The sequence below is a fragment of the Ascaphus truei genome, chromosome 20 (genome assembly GCF_040206685.1).
Source record: "Ascaphus truei isolate aAscTru1 chromosome 20, aAscTru1.hap1, whole genome shotgun sequence".
Classification (NCBI taxonomy): Eukaryota; Metazoa; Chordata; class Amphibia; order Anura; family Ascaphidae; genus Ascaphus; species Ascaphus truei.
In genome coordinates this window covers 31199188-31217030 of record NC_134502.1, presented here as the reverse complement: position 1 = coordinate 31217030, position 17843 = coordinate 31199188, and the positions used below count along the sequence as shown (strand labels likewise).

The 17843-nt window shown below is 53.0% G+C and overlaps 1 protein-coding gene across 2 annotated transcripts in view; it reads right to left on the bottom strand.

The window, feature by feature from the left end:
- Positions 1–759: 759 nt before the first annotated feature.
- The window catches only part of LOC142470843 (dnaJ homolog subfamily C member 3-like), a 21125-nt gene continuing 4041 nt past the window's right edge, over positions 760–17843 (bottom strand). Inside the window, exons 2-13 of one of the 2 annotated variants that reach the window (XM_075577642.1) lie at positions 17599–17740; positions 17402–17512; positions 15186–15310; positions 14866–14940; positions 14529–14672; positions 13582–13763; positions 9608–9727; positions 7979–8084; positions 6716–6836; positions 4257–4389; positions 2771–2919; positions 760–2337 (exon numbers count right to left, since the gene is read on the bottom strand). In XM_075577642.1, coding sequence (XP_075433757.1) covers positions 2198–2337; positions 2771–2919; positions 4257–4389; positions 6716–6836; positions 7979–8084; positions 9608–9727; positions 13582–13763; positions 14529–14672; positions 14866–14940; positions 15186–15310; positions 17402–17512; positions 17599–17680 — 1488 coding nt within the window. In that variant the 5' untranslated portion in view covers positions 17681–17740 and the 3' untranslated portion in view covers positions 760–2197. The remainder of the gene's footprint in view (positions 2338–2770; positions 2920–4256; positions 4390–6715; positions 6837–7978; positions 8085–9607; positions 9728–13581; positions 13764–14528; positions 14673–14865; positions 14941–15185; positions 15311–17401; positions 17513–17598; positions 17741–17843) is intronic. The other variant, XM_075577641.1, reaches the window with a different exon arrangement.

The window sequence follows — 17843 nt, the reverse complement described above, 5'->3', positions numbered from 1 at the left end:
GCGAGAGCTGGTGAGGAGGGGGCGAGAGCTGGTGAGGAGGGGGCGAGAGCTGGTGAGGAGGGGGCGAGAGCTGGTGAGGAGGGGGCGAGAGCTGGTGAGGAGGGGGAGAGAGCTGGTGAGGAGGGGGAGAGAGCTGGTGAGGAGGGGGAGAGAGCTGGTGAGGAGGGGGAGAGAGCTGGTGAGGAGGGGGAGAGAGCTGGTGAGGAGGGGGAGAGAGCTGGTGAGGAGGGGGAGAGAGCTGGTGAGGAGGGGGAGAGAGCTGGTGAGGAGGGGGAGAGAGCTGGTGAGGAGGGGGAGAGCTGGTGAGGAGGGGGAGAGAGCTGGTGAGGAGGGGGAGAGCTGGTGAGGAGGGGGCGAGAGCTGGTGAGGAGGGGGCGAGAGCTGGTGAGGAGGGGGCGAGAGCTGGTGAGGAGGGGGAGAGAGCTGGTGAGGAGGGGGAGAGAGCTGGTGAGGAGGGGGAGAGAGCTGGTGAGGAGGGGGAGAGAGCTGGTGAGGAGGGGGAGAGAGCTGGTGAGGAGGGGGAGAGAGCTGGTGAAGAGGGGGGGGGGCAAATAAAAAAATTGCAGTTCGTATTAATGGGGTCAATTTTTTATTTTTTTGCCCCGGGCCCCGCGCATTTCTAGCTACGCCACGGGTTGGCGCCCCCCAGCGTATAACGGGGCAGGAGACGTCTGCTCTATTAGTTTGCTAATAACAGCGATTACAAACCCCCCCCCCGCCGAGCAGTGACATGGAATCCGCATGGGACCACAGACACTATTACACTCCGCTTCCAGGAAACAAACATGGCGTCAGCGGGGCGCGCTCACCACTCCGGCAGACGGGTCATGCCACGAGTGTACGTCCTTCCACGGTTACATATGTTAGAGAGATACAGAGGCCAGGCACTCCAGTGGTCGCGTTACCTTTATTTATAAAAAGGTGTCAACGCTTGTCCCTATTTAGACCTTTATCCCCGACCCCGACCATTTCGGCCCGTTTGGACCTTGGTCTGTGAGGTAATAGATCAGGGTGGGAGCAGGCGTTGGAGCGCCCCTAGTTTTCAGTAAGCCCTTTGACTCGGCCCCACACAGAAGACTGATACCCCAATACCTGGGATTGGACTGGAAGATGCTCGTCTCTCTCCTCCATCCTATGTCCTTATCCATTCTACCGGGAGACGCGGTCAAAGGGAAACCATGCAGAGAATGGGAGGGGAACCAGAGGTGAACCTCGGGGATCTGTCCTCGAATATTTACAATGGTGCCGAGTATCTACACACTGGTAATGACCACGCCGCGCTGTATAATGATGCAAAGTATCTATACACTGAACGATCACGGCCCGCTGTATAATGATGCAGAGTATATATCCACTGATAATTAACATGCCTCGCTGTTTACAATTAAAACGCCGGAAGCCGCACGGTGATACTCGACAGCAATGTAGATTACGACACATTACATTTCAGACGGCGGAACGCGTTTCTTAAAATTTATTTTTTTTAAGGGATTTTGAATTCTCTCTCCCCCCACCCTCGGAAAAAAAATCCCCCCATATATTAAGTCCATAAAATTCTTCACCGGGGCAACCAGTTACCACGCAGGAGCAGGGGGGGCGGTGCTGATCCATTCACCTTCCGGGTCATTTCCTGAATAGAGCGATACTCCGCGGTTTAAGTCGTCCGGGTTTTCCCTCCCCCCGTTAGGAAAAACCAAGATGGCTGCCAAGTCCCGCTGGCCAATAGAAAGCCGCTAGGTCGTCGGGGGGGGGAAGGGTTGGTATTGCGCCTTCTTTCGACAACCCGTCTAAAATTGCAACTCCGGCGACCGAACCCGTAAAAAAGGATCCTCGGGAACAAGAAGCTCGGGCCGGCGCCCCAAGTTTAAAGTAAAAATCGAATAGACCAGTATTGAAAATGGGTCAGGATTTCGGCTTTGACCATCCCCGACTACCAGAGCACGGTATCTCAGCGCCATCAATATCCAGAAAACAAAAAAGGTTAGGAAGGGAGCTGGGAGGGGGGGCAGCGGCGATATTAAGAGCCAGACCAACGGAGAGATGTTTGGACAGAACCGCAGTGGAGAGTAACATCCTCTTCTCAAAATCTCCTCCCCCCCCCATGTGAAAGGTCCATCAAAGTAACGGGGCGATGGTTGGAAGAGCAGGCGACCCTCCCGCCGGAAACGCGGCGTACAGTGTCTTTGTCTCCCCAACCTCAGTTGTAGTTGAATTTAAAATGATAGTTGCCAGAGCCGAAAGGGTTAAACTCGAAAGGCCACTGCTGGTTGTGTCCGGCGCCCTGCTGGTTCTCGGGGTCCAGGGGGTCTTCGCCCGCGTCCACTTTCTGACGCATTTCTAGGGGTGGGGGAAGAGAAGAAAAGAAGAAAAAAGGGTGAGGGTCAAAGTCTCCCAATAATACATGTTGTTCAAGGGGTCAGTCCCACGTAGGGGCAAAGTGACCTAATGACAGGGACGTGTTTAATGGGTTAAAGGGTCAGTCCCACCTAGGGGCAAAGTGACCTAATGACAGGGACGTGTTTAATGGGTTAAAGGGTCAGTCCCACGTAGGAGCAAAGTGACCTAATGACAGGGACGTGTGTAATGGGTTAAAGGCTCAGTCCCACGTAGGGGCAAAGTGACCTAATGACAAGGACGTGTGTAATGGGTTAAAGGCTCAGTCCCACGTAGGGGCAAAGTGACCTAATGAGATGGAGCTATAGGAAGAGTTCTGGAGAGTGGTTCTCTCTCACAATACTCTGCAGAGATGTATAGCACAGCACGGGGATACCTGGGTCCGTTAACACCTCTTTGGCCGCCGCTATGTCAATAAATTTCTTTTCCGCCTCCCTTTTCTCCTCCTCGGATTGGAAGTTGTCCGGGTGCCACTGCTGAGCCAGCTTCCTGTACGCTTTGATCACTTCCTGTTTGTTGGCGTTCCTACGCGAAGGGACGAAGCAACGATGAGATACACAATTACAGTACGATCCCTAAAATGCACGGCAATAAATGCTGCAAAAATAGGAGTTGCATTCATAATAAAATGTTCTTTAAAAAAAAATTGATGTGCCTTAAGTGATGTAGATGTGTTTACACACACACACACACACACACACACACACACACACACAGAGAGACACACACACACAGAGAGACACACACAGACAGAGAGACACACCCAGACAGAGACACACCCAGACAGAGACACACCCAGACAGAGACACACCCAGAGAGAGACACACCCAGACAGAGAGAGACACACCCAGACAGAGACAGAGACACACACCCAGACAGAGACAGAGACACACACCCAGACAGAGACAGAGACACACACCCAGACAGAGACAGAGACACACACCCAGACAGAGACAGAGACACACACCCAGACAGAGACAGAGACACACACCCAGACAGAGACAGAGACACACACCCAGACAGAGACAGAGACACACACCCAGACAGAGACAGAGACACACACCCAGACAGAGACAGAGACACACACCCAGACAGAGACAGAGACACACACCCAGACAGAGACAGAGACACACACCCAGACAGAGACAGAGACACACACCCAGACAGAGACAGAGACACCCAGACAGAGACAGACACACCCAGACAGAGACAGACACACCCAGACAGAGAGAGACACACCCAGACAGAGAGAGACACACCCAGACAGAGAGAGACACACCCAGACAGAGACAGAGACACACATCCAGACAGAGACAGAGACACACACCCAGACAGAGACAGAGACACACACCCAGACAGAGAGACACACACCCAGACAGAGAGAGACACACCCAGACAGAGAGAGACACACACCCAGACAGAGAGAGACACACCCAGACAGAGAGAGACACACCCAGACAGAGAGAGACACACCCAGACAGAGAGAGACACACCCAGACAGAGAGAGACACACCCAGACAGAGAGAGACACACCCAGACAGAGAGAGACACACCCAGACAGAGAGAGACACACCCAGACAGAGAGAGACACACCCAGACAGAGAGAGACACACCCAGACAGAGAGAGACACACCCAGACAGAGAGAGACACACCCAGACAGAGAGAGACACACCCAGACAGAGAGAGACACACCCAGACAGAGACACACCCAGACAGAGAGAGACACACCCAGACAGAGCGACACACCCAGACAGAGACACACCCAGACAGAGACACAGACACACCAAGTGAGATAGAGACACCCACACACACAGCCAGACAGAGAGAGACAGCCACACAGTCAAACACACAGACACATTACCTTTTCACACCCAGTATTTTGTAATAATCCCGTTTCCTGGACTGTTTGAGCAGCTTCTGAGATCTCTCCAAACCCTCCTTAATTTCCTCGTTCTCACCGTCCAATTCCTTCGCCTGCTGGAAATCCTCCACCGCTGGGAGGGGGAGACGGAAGGGGCATTATTGTGCGCACGCACACACACACACCTCCCTGCCCGGCTACTAGGACGATATCAGGGTGCATTAGGTCAGGTCCCCGCTGTGGCTACTGCAGCGCCCGCTGTGGCGATCCGTATTCTTATTCAGGACCCCAATCCTCCTTTCAGGGATCCTAACTTACCAGGTACTGCCCCTACCTACAACAAATCTACCGTCAACAGGGGGCCCGGTATTGTATGGTGTGTCTTTATTTATATAGCGCCATTAGTATACATAGCGCGTCACAATCATATAAATAACAAATAATACAAATAACAGAAAAAGGGGAGAAGTGCTTTAGACATAAAAGTAACATTTAGGAAGAGGAGTCCCTGCTCCGAGGAGCTTACAGTCTAATTGGTAGGTAGGGAGAATGTACAGAGACAGTAGGAGGGCGTTATGGTAAGTGCGTCTGCAGGGGGCCAAGCTTTACGTATCGTGTATAGTGTTAGCCACAGTGCTACTCATATGCTTCGATAAGCAAGTGTGTCTTAAGGTGGGTCTTAAAGGTGGATAGAGAGGGTGCTAGTCGGGTATTGAGGGGAATGGCATTCCAGAGGTGTGGGGCAGTCAGTGAAAAAGGTTTAAGGCGGGGGAGGGCTTTAGATACAAAGGGGTTAAAGAGAAGACATCGTTGAGCAGAACGCAAGAGTCTGGATAATGCATAACGAGAAATTAGGGCTGAGATGTAAGGAGGGGCAGAGGGGGGAATAGTGAGATATTAGGGTGAGATGTAAGGAGGGGCAGAGGGGGGCATAGTGAGATATTAGGGTGAGATGTAAGGAGGGGCAGATGGGGGTATACTGAGATATTAGGGCCGAGATATAAGGAGGGGCAGAGGAGTGTAAAGCTTTAAAAGTGAGGAGGAGAATTGAGTGTGAGATGCGGGATTTGATCGGAAGCCAGGAGAGGGATTTCATGAGGGGAGATGCTGAGACAGATCTAGGAAAGAGTAGCGTGACTCTGGCAGCAGCGTTTAGGATAGATTGTAGGGGAGACAGGTGAGAGGCAGGAAGGCCGGACAGCAGGAGGTTACAGTAATCAAGACGGGAGAGAATGAGGGCCTGAGTCAGAGTTTTAGCAGTCGAGCAACAGAGGAAAGGGCGTATCTTTGTGATATTGCGGAGGAAAAAGCAACAGGTTTTAGATACGTTTAGAATGTGAGAGGAGAATGTGAGAGAGGAATTGAGTGTGACCCCTAGGCAGCGTGCTTGGGCTACTGGGTGTATGACTGAACTTCCAACAGTAATGTGGAAGGAGGTAGTAGGGCCAGGTTTGGGAGGAAGTATGAGGAGCTCTGTTTTTGCCATGTTAAGTTTAAGGCAGCGGAAGGCCATCCAGGATGATATCGCAGAGAGACAACATTACTTAGCTCCTCTCCCCAAGGCTCCTCTCCTCTTTACCTCCAGGAACCTAACCTTCTAGAAAAAGTCTCTCCTCCATAAATACCCCTGCGTGACATCTGGATGCCCCCAACAACCCAGAGTGGGGGCGAAGCATACTATAGCCACGTAATATATAACATTGATACCCTGACAACCAAGATCTATGCCAAACTAGGGGTACTTTACAGGAACAAATCCTCCCTAAGTCTCCTGGTCAGAAAGCGTATCGCACAGCAGATGCTAATGCCAATTATTGACTATGGAGACATAGTATATGGCTCGGCACCTCAAACCCACCATAGCAAACTTGACACCCTGTACAATTGAATTTGTCGTTTTGTTCTCCAATGCAACAACAGCACACATCACTGCGAAATGCTCAAAGAACTAGATTGGTCATCACTCGAGTCTAGGCGCAAAGTTCACCTTTCCTGTCTTGCCTTTAAATTCTTCATGGGCAAGCTACCCAGCTACCTGAACAAGCTCCTCACCCCTAGCACACGCAGCACCTATCACCTGAGATCAGACTCCAAAAGGCTGTTCATGGTCCCAAGGTTCAGCAAAGTATCCGGCCGTTCCTCCTTCTCTTACCGTGCACCACCAGGCTAAGTTCTTTCAAAACTAAGGCTGTCTCACACTTTAATCTGGTCTGTAACTGTTTCATACGCCCATAATATATATTATCTTTAACTGTGCATGCAATGTCTTGTATATAATGTATACCCTGCTCATTATGTAACTGTACTTGTAACCATGTATTATTTGTCTTACTCTGTGCCCAGGACATACTTGAAAACGAGCGGTAACTCAATGTATTACTTCCTGGTAACACGTTATAAATAAATAAATAAAATATACGCATGCGCGTATAACGCCTCCCTCCCCGCGCCGGTCTCACCTCGCTCATACTCCTCTCTCTGTATATACGCCTCGGCGCGGTCTCGCAGAATGAGTGGATTCCGCGGGTCGGCCTGGTGAGCTTCGCTACAGATCGTTACCGCTTCTTCTGTGCGCTGACTCTGCAGGGCGGGGACAGAGGGAAACGCTGCACTGCGATTGGTCCAGGTAACCATGTAAAATATAAGTGTGCGCCCACAGAGTGTGTGGTGTGTGTGTGTGTGTGGAACTCACCCTGCATAGGCAGTGACAGATCCTCTCTGTGTATATAATGTGTAACTCACCCTGCAAAGGCAGTGGCAGATCGTATGTGTGTGTGTGTGTGTGTGTGTGTGTGTGTAACTCACCCTGGAAAGGCAGTGACAGACCCGGTGTGTGTGTGCGCGAGTGTGTAACTCACCCTGGACAGACAGTGACAGATCGTGTGTGTGTGTGTGTGTGTGTGTGTGTGTGTGTGTGTGTGTGTAACTCACCCTGGACAGACAGTGACAGATCCTGTGTGTGTGTGTGTGTGTGTGTGTGTAACTCACCCGGGACAGACAGTGACAGATCCTCTGTGTGTGTGAGTGCGAGTGTGTAACTCACCCAGGACACAGTGACAGATCCTCTGTGTGTGTGTGTATATGTGTGTGAGTGCGAGTGTGTAACTCACCCGGGACAGACAGTGACAGATCCTCTGTGTGTGTGAGTGCGAGTGTGTAACTCACCCAGGACACAGTGACAGATCCTCTGTGTGTGTGTGTATATGTGTGTGAGTGCGAGTGTGTAACTCACCCGGGACAGACAGTGACAGATCCTCTGTGTGTGTGAGTGCGAGTGTGTAACTCACCCGGGACAGACAGTGACAGATCCTCTGTGTGTGTGTATATGTGTGTGAGTGCGAGTGTGTAACTCACCCGGGACAGACAGTGACAGATCCTCTGTGTGTGTGAGTGCGAGTGTGTAACTCACCCAGGACACAATGACAGATCCTCTGTGTGTGTGTATATGTGTGTGAGTGCGAGTGTGTAACTCACCCGGGACAGACAGTGACAGATCCTCTGTGTGTGTGAGTGCGAGTGTGTAACTCACCCGGGACAGACAGTGACAGATCCTCTGTGTGTGTGTATATGTGTGTGAGTGCGAGTGTGTAACTCACCCGGGACAGACAGTGACAGATCCTCTGTGTGTGTGAGTGTATATGTGTGTGAGTGCGAGTGTGTAACTCACCCGGGACAGACAGTGACAGATCCTCTGTGTGTGTGAGTGCGAGTGTGTAACTCACCCGGGACAGACAGTGACAGATCCTCTCTTTCGCTCTCTTGCTGTAGATCTGTACGCCGGGTTCTGTTTTCATGGCCGCCTCGTATTTCTCAATAGCGGCTTCGTACCTGCGCATGTCACAGCCAATAAGATACACTCAGACGTGTGTACACGCGCACACAGTGACACACGCGCACACACAGTGACACGCGTATTTCTCAATAGCGGCTTCGTACCTGCGCAAGTCACAGCCAATAAGATACACTCAGACGTGTGTACACGCGCACACAGTGACACACGCGCACACACAGTGACACGCTTATTTCTCAATAGCGGCTTCGTACCAGCGCAAGTCACCCCAATAAGATACACAGACGTGTGTACTCACGCACACACGAGAGAGAACGTTGTGTAAAACATTAATGCGCACCACACACACACACGTTATACTAGTTATACATTGGACACATACATACATACGGTATATATTATAGGGACACACGCACACACACACATTATAGTAGTTATACATTGGACACATACATATGGTATATATTATAGGGACACACACGTTATAGGAGTTATACATTGGACACATACATACGGTATCTATTATAGGGACACACGCACACACACACACGCACGTTATACTAGTTATACATTGGACACATACATACATACGGTATATATTATAGGGACACACGCACACACACACACATTATAGTAGTTATACATTGGACACATACATACGGTATATATTATAGGGACACACACGTTATAGGAGTTATACATTGGACACATACATACGGTATATATTATAGGGACACACACACACGTTATAGTAGTTATACATTGGACACATACATACGGTATATATTATAGGGACACACACACGTTATAGTAGTTATACATTGGACACATACATACATACATACATACATATTATAGGGAAACAAACACACACACACATTATAGTAGTTATACATTGGACACATATATACATACATGCATACATACATACGGTATATATTATAGAGACACACACACGTTATAGTAGTTATACATTGGACACATACATACATACGGTATATATTATAGGGACACACACACATACACACGTTATAGTAGTTATACATTGGACACATACATACGGTATATATTATAGGGACACACGTTATAGGAGTTATACATTGGACACATACATACGGTATATATTATAGGGACACACACACGTTATAGTAGTTATACATTGGACACATACATACATACGGTATATATTATAGGGACACACACACACGTTATAGTAGTTATACATTGGACACATACATACATACGGTATATATTATAGGGACACACACACGTTATAGTAGTTATACATTGGACACATACATACATACGGTATATATTATAGGGACACACACACACACGTTATAGTAGTTATACATTGGACACATACATACATACGGTATATATTATAGGGACACACACACACATACACATACACACGTTATAGTAGTTATACATTGGACACATACATACATACGGTATATATTATAGGGACACACACACACGTTATAGTAGTTATACAATGGACATACATACATACATTATATATTATAGGGACACACACACACACACACGGGGACGTCACCTCTTCTCCTGGACAAATTCCTCCGCTGATTCCAGCTGCCGGGAGAGTTTTTTTACTTGTTTATAATGTGAAAAACATTCTTTATCGTCCTGATCCAGCTTCAAACACTCCCGTACATGGCTGAGAATATACACACATGTATTACACATATACCGGGACCTGTCTGAGAATATACACACATGTATTACACATATACCGGGACCCGCCGTGTTATACCTCTCCCTATATACACCCTGCCGAGTTATACCCGTCCTGATATACACACACTGCTGTGTTATACCCCCCTCCCTAAATACATCCCACTGTGTTATACCCTCCTTATATACACCCCGCTGTGTTATACCCCTCCCTATATACACCCTGCCCTGTTATACCCCCTCACTATATACATCCTGCCGTGTTATACCCCCTCCCTATATACACCCTGCTGTGTTATACCCCCTCCCTATATACACCGCTCCCTATATACACCCTCCCTATATACACCCTGCCGTTTTATACCCCCTCCCTATATGCACCCTGCCGTTTTATACCCCCTCCCTATATACACCCTCCCGTGTTATATCCCCTCCCTATATACACCCTGCTGTGTTATACCCCCTCCCTATATACACCCCTCCCTATATACACCCCTCCCTATATACACCCCCTCCCTATATACACCCCCTCCCTATATACACCCCCTCCCTATATACACCCTCCCGTGTTATACCCCTGTGACGGTAGGGATAGCAGGAGGACCTAATAAAGAGAAATCACAGCTATTTACCCCCGACTCCACATAACTTGGCCAGCAAAGGCCCCGCTGCACGCGCCGCCATCTGCAGGGAACATGTTTTGGCACGGGGAGGGGGCGTGGCAAAAAGGTCAGGTGGGCGGGGCCATATGGAGGGGGTGGGGCCACGACGCCGGCTCAGCCCCCTATAAATGCAACGTGCCGTGTCATTTTCTGCATGGGAGCGGTCTGCCACAATCCAGCGATCGAAGAAAACAGCAATAGGCGCGGCTACAGCTTCACTAACCAACGGCCAATTAATCTCTCTGCCGCAGCTCAGGGGAAGACAATGTGTGCTACTTCTGTATCGCCAATCAAAAGGCACCCCTTCTAACTTGTAAGAGATGACAGAGGGGACAGAGGGGACAGAGGGGACAGAGGGGACAGAGACACACGGCAGCGGGGACAATCAGACTGGAGATAAGGGGCTGGTGGGGCGAGCGCGCACGCCGCCAACCGCAGCGGGTCCTCAGCCTAAGGCCTCGGTCCCGCTGCGCTCGTTGGCGCGGGCGGCAATGTCGCGAGTTCCCCACCAGCAGGGGAATCCTCGCGAGCCGGTCCCGGTCCCCACTGGCGGCACAGCTGACTACACGCTGTCGCGCGTCAGCCGCTGGAGACACCAGAGAATGGTGTTTTCTAGCTTTGACGCGTGACGTGTGTGGCTGTGAGCCAATGGGGAGGGGAGGCTGCGGGAGGAGGAGAGGCTTCGGGGAGCGGGGAGGAGTGTGGAGTGAAAGCAGGTGAGTGCCGTTCTCTGTGTGTGTGTCTGTGTGTGTGCGTGCCTGTCTGTGTGTGTATGTGTGTGCCCGAGTGCGTGAGTGCCTGCCTCTGTCTGTCTGTGTGTGTGTGTGTGTGTGTGTGTATGAGTGCGTGAGTGCCTGCCTGTGTGTGCGCGCGTGTGTGTATGAGTGCGTGAGTGCCTGCCTGTGTGTGTGTGTGTGTGTGTATGTATGTATGTATGAGTGCCTGCGTGTGTGTGTGTTTAATACTTACCGAAGCTCCAGCTCCAGCCCGTGGAGGGAGGGGGGGGGAGAGTAGCGGGTCCCTCCGCTCAAGCCACGCCCCACCTCCCTGTCAAACCGCCCACCACCCGCCCACCTCCCGCTCCCTACAGACCGCATATCGCGGTCTGTGTATCTCAGCGCACCGCCTGTCAGCAGTGCGGGTGCGCTGACTCTGGGAGCGGGGCCTTAGCCTAAGGCTTATTTCAGCCAAATGTAATTTAATATCAGAGGGAATGTTTAAAAATCAGGGAATGGATAATGCACCATGTCTGTAAGAATGCATTTTCAAAAGCAGGTATCCTGTCTTCCCTGTAACAATGCTTTCCCCCAATCAACATTGTTCTGTGATGGGATTTGGGCTAGCTGTGTGTAATGCTAAATCCTGTCTTTTACATAATTACCTTATGTCTGTGTTTATGCCTGTGTTAGCAGTTCCTCCCAGATTAGATACTGTAGTTGGTATTGTGTGCATGCTCAGAACAAAAGGTAGGGGGATTAGTTAAATGAATCAGTTATCAGGTCTGAGCCTCAGGCACTGTTTCTCTTGGCTGGCTGCTGCCTTGCTCAAGTTCCGATAGCCACCAAGGGGTATATAAGGCACACTGCTGATCAGGCCCTCTGAAGTCCATCTCTGGGAAGGAGTGTGGAGTTGGACTGTGACCAGCTGGAGGTACATGTCATTGTGGCTGCTGTGTGCAGCACTCTTATGTCTTGAAGCAGAGAAGCGGACAGGGGAAACCCATGTAAAGTGGGCTGCACCTATGAAAGTGTGTATATTTTTGTATTTTGTATTCTTGTGTGCTTCCAAGTTCTTATACAAAATAAACCTAATTTTAGTTCACTGCCATTTTTTGACCTGTGATTGATCCCTTAAATATAAAATGGTGTTAAAAGACCTGGTCTACCGTGACACCAACTGCCTTGTTAAACACCCCGCCATGACACACACACACACACACACACAGTGTTAGACCCCCTCCCTATACAAAACCATGCTGTGTTATACCTCTCCCTATATACACCCTGCCGTTATACCCCCTCCCTATATTCACCCTGCCTTGTTATACCCCTCCCTATATGTATTATACCCCCTCTCACATCAGGCTCCCCCGTGGTGTAGTAACGCTCTCTCCTGCCCCTCCCCTCACCTCTGGCTCTCCTCCAAGCTTTAGTAACGCTCCCCCATGCTGTAGTAACACTCTCTCCTACCCCCCCTCACCTGAGGCTCTCCCCATGCTGTAGTAACGCTCTCTCCTGCCCCCCCTCCCCCCTCACCTCAGGCTCCCCCATGCTGTAGTAACGCCCTCTCCTCCCCCCTCACCTCAGGCCCTCCCCCCTCACCATGCTGTAGTAACGCCCTCTTCTCTCCCACCTCAGGCTCCCCTCGTGCTCCCCCATGCTGTAGTAACGCCCTCCCTCTCCCCTCACCTCAGGTTCTCCCCGTTCTCCCCCATGCTGTAGTAACGCCCTCTCCTCCCCCTCCTCACCTCAGGCTCTCCCCGTGCTCCCCCATGCTGTAGTAACGCCCTCTCCTCCGGCTCTCCCCGTGCTCCCCCATGCTGTAGTAACGCCCTCTCCTCCCCCCTCACCTCAGGCTCTCCCTGTGCTCCCCCATGCTGTAGTAACACCCTCTCCCCCCCCACCTCACCTCAGGCTCTCCCCGTGCTCCCCCATGCTGTAGTAACGCTCTCTCCTCCCCTCTCACCTCAGGCTCCCCCATGCTGTAGTAACGCCGTCTACTCTCCCCTCACCCTCTCCCCGTGCTCCCCCATGCTGTAGTAACGCCCTCTCCTCACCTCAGGCTCTCCCCGTGCTCCCCCATGCTGTAGTAACGCCCTCTCCTCTCCCCTCACCTCAGGCTCTCCCCGTGCTCCCCCATGCTGTAGTAACGCCCTCTCCTCTCCCCTCACCTCAGGCTCTCCCCGTGCTCCCCCATGCTGTAGTAACGCCGTCTCCTCTCCCCTCACCTCAGGCTCTCCCCGTGCTCCCCCATGCTGTAGAAACGCCCTCTCCCCTCACCTCAGGCTCTCCCCGTGCTCCCCCATGCTGTAGAAACGCCCTCTCCTGCCTCCCCTCACCTCAGGCTCTCCCCGTGCTCCCCCATGCTGTAGTAACGCCCTCTCCTCCCCCCTCACCTCAGGCTCTCCCCGTGCTCCCCCATGCTGTAGAAACGCCCTCTCCTGCCTCCCCCTCACCTCAGGCTCTCCCCGTGCTCCCCCATGTTGTAGTAGAGCTGGCTGAGTTTGAGGAACGCCGCTCGGTTGTCGTTACGCAGTTTCGTGGTGGGTTTAAGGTCCTGGACAGCTCTGCTCAGGTCTCCGACTTGAAGGTAACACTCGGACCTCAGCTCACGGGCACTTGGGTCCCACGGGGAGAACTGGGGGGGGGGGGGGGGGGAAGAGATCTGTATATCTGACACACAAATGGGGCATTAAGTCTGTCACCACCTATCCCAGCAGGGTGACACAGTGACACAGACAGAAGGGAGCTATGAGTCTGTCCCTCCCCCCGCAGGGTGACACAGTGACACAGACAGAAGGGAGCTATGAGTCTGTCCCTCCCCCCGCAGGGTGACACAGTGACACAGACAGAAGGGAGCTATGAGCCTGTCCCTCCCCCCGCAGGGTGACACAGTGACACAGACAGAAGGGAGCTATGAGCCTCCCCCTCCCCCCGCAGGTTGACACAGTGACACAGACAGAAGGGAGCTATGAGTCTGCCCCTCCCCCCGCAGGGTGACACAGACAGAAGGGAGCTATGAGTCTGTCCCTCCCCCCGCAGGGTGACACAGTGACACAGACAGAAGGGAGCTATGAGTCTGTCCCTCCCCCGCAGGGTGACACAGTGACACAGACAGAAGGGAGCTATGAGACTGTCCCTCCCCCCGCAGGGTGACACAGTGACACAGACAGAAGGGAGCTATGAGCCTGTCCCTCCCCCCGCAGGGTGACACAGTGACACAGACAGAAGGGAGCTATGAGCCTGTCCCTCCCCCCGCAGGGTGACACAGTGACAGACAGGACACAGCTATGAGCCTGTCCCTTCCCCCGCAGGGTGACACAGACAGAAGGGAGCTATGAGTCTGTCCCTCCCCCCGCAGGGTGACACAGTGACAGACAGGACACAGCTATGAGTACCATACCTCTATCACTCTCTCCAGCAGGTCAATGGTTCCCCCATAATCCTCTCTGTCGTACGCCGCCCACGCCTCTTCTAGACCCCCCTCCACTTCTTTCACGCGTCCTAACTGCGCCTTTGCTTCATCGTTTTCTGGGCTGCTCAGCAGCTGCAGTTACAGAGGAACCGTCATATCAAAAATCAGTCCGAGGGGGGGCGAGAGAAAGGGGGCGGGCGGGCGAGAGAGGGAGGGGCGGGCGAGAGAGAGAGGGGCGGGCGAGAGAAAGGGGGCGGGCGGGCGAGAGAGGGAGGGGCGGGCGAGAGAGAGGGGCAGTAAGGTGGGAAAATGGTCATCCGCTCACCACGGCTTCAAAGTCTTCTCTGGCCTCCTGAATGTCCCCCTGCTTCAGCAGAATGTTCCCCCTCTGGAGTCTGGCCTGAGAGTAATAAAAGTACTGACCCATTAAACACGTCCCTGTCATTAGGTCACTTTGCCCCTACGTGGGACTGTCCCTTTAACCCATTAATCACGTCCCTGTCATTAGGTCACTTTGCCCCTACATGGGACTGACCCTTTAACCCATTAAACACGTCCCTGTCATTAGGTCACTTTGCCCCTACGTGGGACTGACCCTTTAACCCATTAACCACGCCCCTGTCACTAGGTCACTGTAGAACATACAGCCATGAAGTCCGGCTTCAGGTCGATGGCTCTGCTGAGATCTGGAAGTGCTGATCGGAATTTTCCCATCGCCAGATACACCGCTGCACGCTTATAATACGTCAGGTAATTTTTGGGGTCTCCGTCTGTTGAGGAAAACGTGAGAAAATAAGCTCCCTTCTGTCTGTGTCACCCTGCGGGGGGAGGGACAGGCTCATAGCTCCCTTCTGTCTGTGTCACTGTGTCACCCTGCGGGGGGAGGGACAGGCTCATAGCTCCCTTCTGTCTGTGTCACTGTGTCACCCTGCGGGGGGGGGGGGGGGGGACAGGCTCATAGCTCCCTTCTGCCTGTGTCACTGTGTCACCCTGCGGGGGGAGGGACAGGCTCATAGCTCCCTTCTGTCTGTGTCACTGTGTCACCCTGCGGGGGGAGGGACAGACTCATAGCTCCCTTCTGTCTGTGTCACTGTGTCACCCTGCGGGGGGAGGGACAGTCTCATAGCTCCCTTCTGTCTGTGTCACTGTGTCACCCTGCGGGGGGAGGGACAGACTCATAGCTCCCTTCTGTCTGTGTCACTGTGTCACCCTGCGGGGGGAGGGACAGGCTCATAGCTCCCTTCTGTCTGTGTCACTGTGTCACCCTGCGGGGGGAGGGACAGACTCATAGCTCCCTTCTGTCTGTGTCACTGTGTCACCCTGCGGGGGGAGGGACAGGCTCATAGCTCCCTTCTGTCTGTGTCACTGTGTCACCCTGCGGGGGGATGGACAGGCTCATAGCTCCCGTCTGTGTCACTCTGCGGGGGGAGGGACAGACTCATAGCTCCCTTCTGTCTGTGTCACCCTGCGGGGGGAGGGACAGACACATAGCTCCCTTCTGTCTGTGTCACTGTGTCACCCTGCGGGGGGAGGGACAGGCTCATAGCTCCCTTCTGTCTGTGTCACTGTGTCACCCTGCGGGGGGAGGGACAGGCTCATAGCTCCCTTCTGTCTGTGTCACTGTGTCACCCTGCGGGGGGAGGGACAGACTCATAGCTCCCTTCTGTCTGTGTCACTGTGTCACCCTGCGGGGGGGGGGGGGGGACAGGCTCATAGCTCCCTTCTGCCTGTGTCACTGTGTCACCCTGCGGGGGGAGGGACAGGCTCATAGCTCCCTTCTGTCTGTGTCACTGTGTCACCCTGCGGGGGGAGGGACAGACTCATAGCTCCCTTCTGTCTGTGTCACTGTGTCACCCTGCGGGGGGAGGGACAGGCTCATAGCTCCCTTCTGTCTGTGTCACTGTGTCACCCTGCGGGGGGATGGACAGGCTCATAGCTCCCGTCTGTGTCACTCTGCGGGGGGAGGGACAGACTCATAGCTCCCTTCTGTCTGTGTCACCCTGCGGGGGGAGGGACAGACACATAGCTCCCTTCTGTCTGTGTCACTGTGTCACCCTGCGGGGGGAGGGACAGGCTCATAGCTCCCTTCTGTCTGTGTCACTGTGTCACCCTGCGGGGGGAGGGACAGACTCATAGCTCCCTTCAGTCTGTGTCACTGTGTCACCCTGCGGGGGGAGGGACAGACTCATAGCTCCCTTCTGTCTGTGTCACCCTGCGGGGGGAGGGACAGGCTCATAGCTCCCTTCTGTCTGTGTCACTGTGTCACCCTGCGGGGGAGGGACAGTCTCATAGCTCCCTTCTGTCTGTGTCACTGTGTCACCCTGCGGGGGGAGGGACAGACTTATAGCTCCCTTCTGTCTGTGTCACTGTGTCACCCTGCGGGGGGAGGGACAGACTCATAGCTCCCTTCTGTCTGTGTCACTGTGTCACCCTGCGGGGGGAGGGACAGACTCATAGCTCCCTTCTGTCTGTGTCACCCTGCGGGGGAGGGACAGACTCATAGCTCCCTTCTGTCTGTGTCACCCTGCGGGGGGAGGGACAGACTCATAGCTCCCTTCTGTCTGTGTCACTGTGTCACCCTGCGGGGGGGAGGGACAGGCTCATAGCTCCCTTCTGTCTGTGTCACTGTGTCACCCTGCGGGGGGAGGGGGACAGGCTCATAGCTCCCTTCTGTCTGTGTCACTGTGTCACCCTGCGGGGGGAGGGACAGACTCATAGCTCCCTTCTGTCTGTGTCACTGTGTCACCCTGCGGGGGGGAGGGACAGGCTCATAGCTCCCTTCTGTCTGTGTCACTGTGTCACCCTGCGGGGGGGGGGGGGGGGACAGGCTCATAGCTCCCTTCTGTCTGTGTCATACTTACCCACGGCAGAATGATAGTGAGAAAGGGCTTCAGCCAGTTGACCAGCCGCTAAAAGTTTCCGACCCATCTCCAAGTGATTCTCGATTTCCGCATGGCTTGCAGCGAGTAATCCTATAAATATAGGAACCACAAATATCAGGACTGTGTGAGCCTGTCCCTGACACTCTGGGGTCAGGTTGTCACATTAGTCTACTCACCGTCTAGCTGTAGATCCAGAATGACACAGAGGAGGGACAGAGAGGACAGGACACCGCTGACACGGCGATTCTCTCTTTCCATTTCTCCGTGTCACTTTCTCGGGAAGTCGCTGGCGTGTCTCTGCGTCCCGCCCTGCTGCTCCTGGGAGCAGAGATATAGATATAACTGTGTGTGTGCGTGTATAACATTTTAGAACACAGTGACGCACAGTGTGTCAGCGTGTTACTGTGACGCCGAGACACAC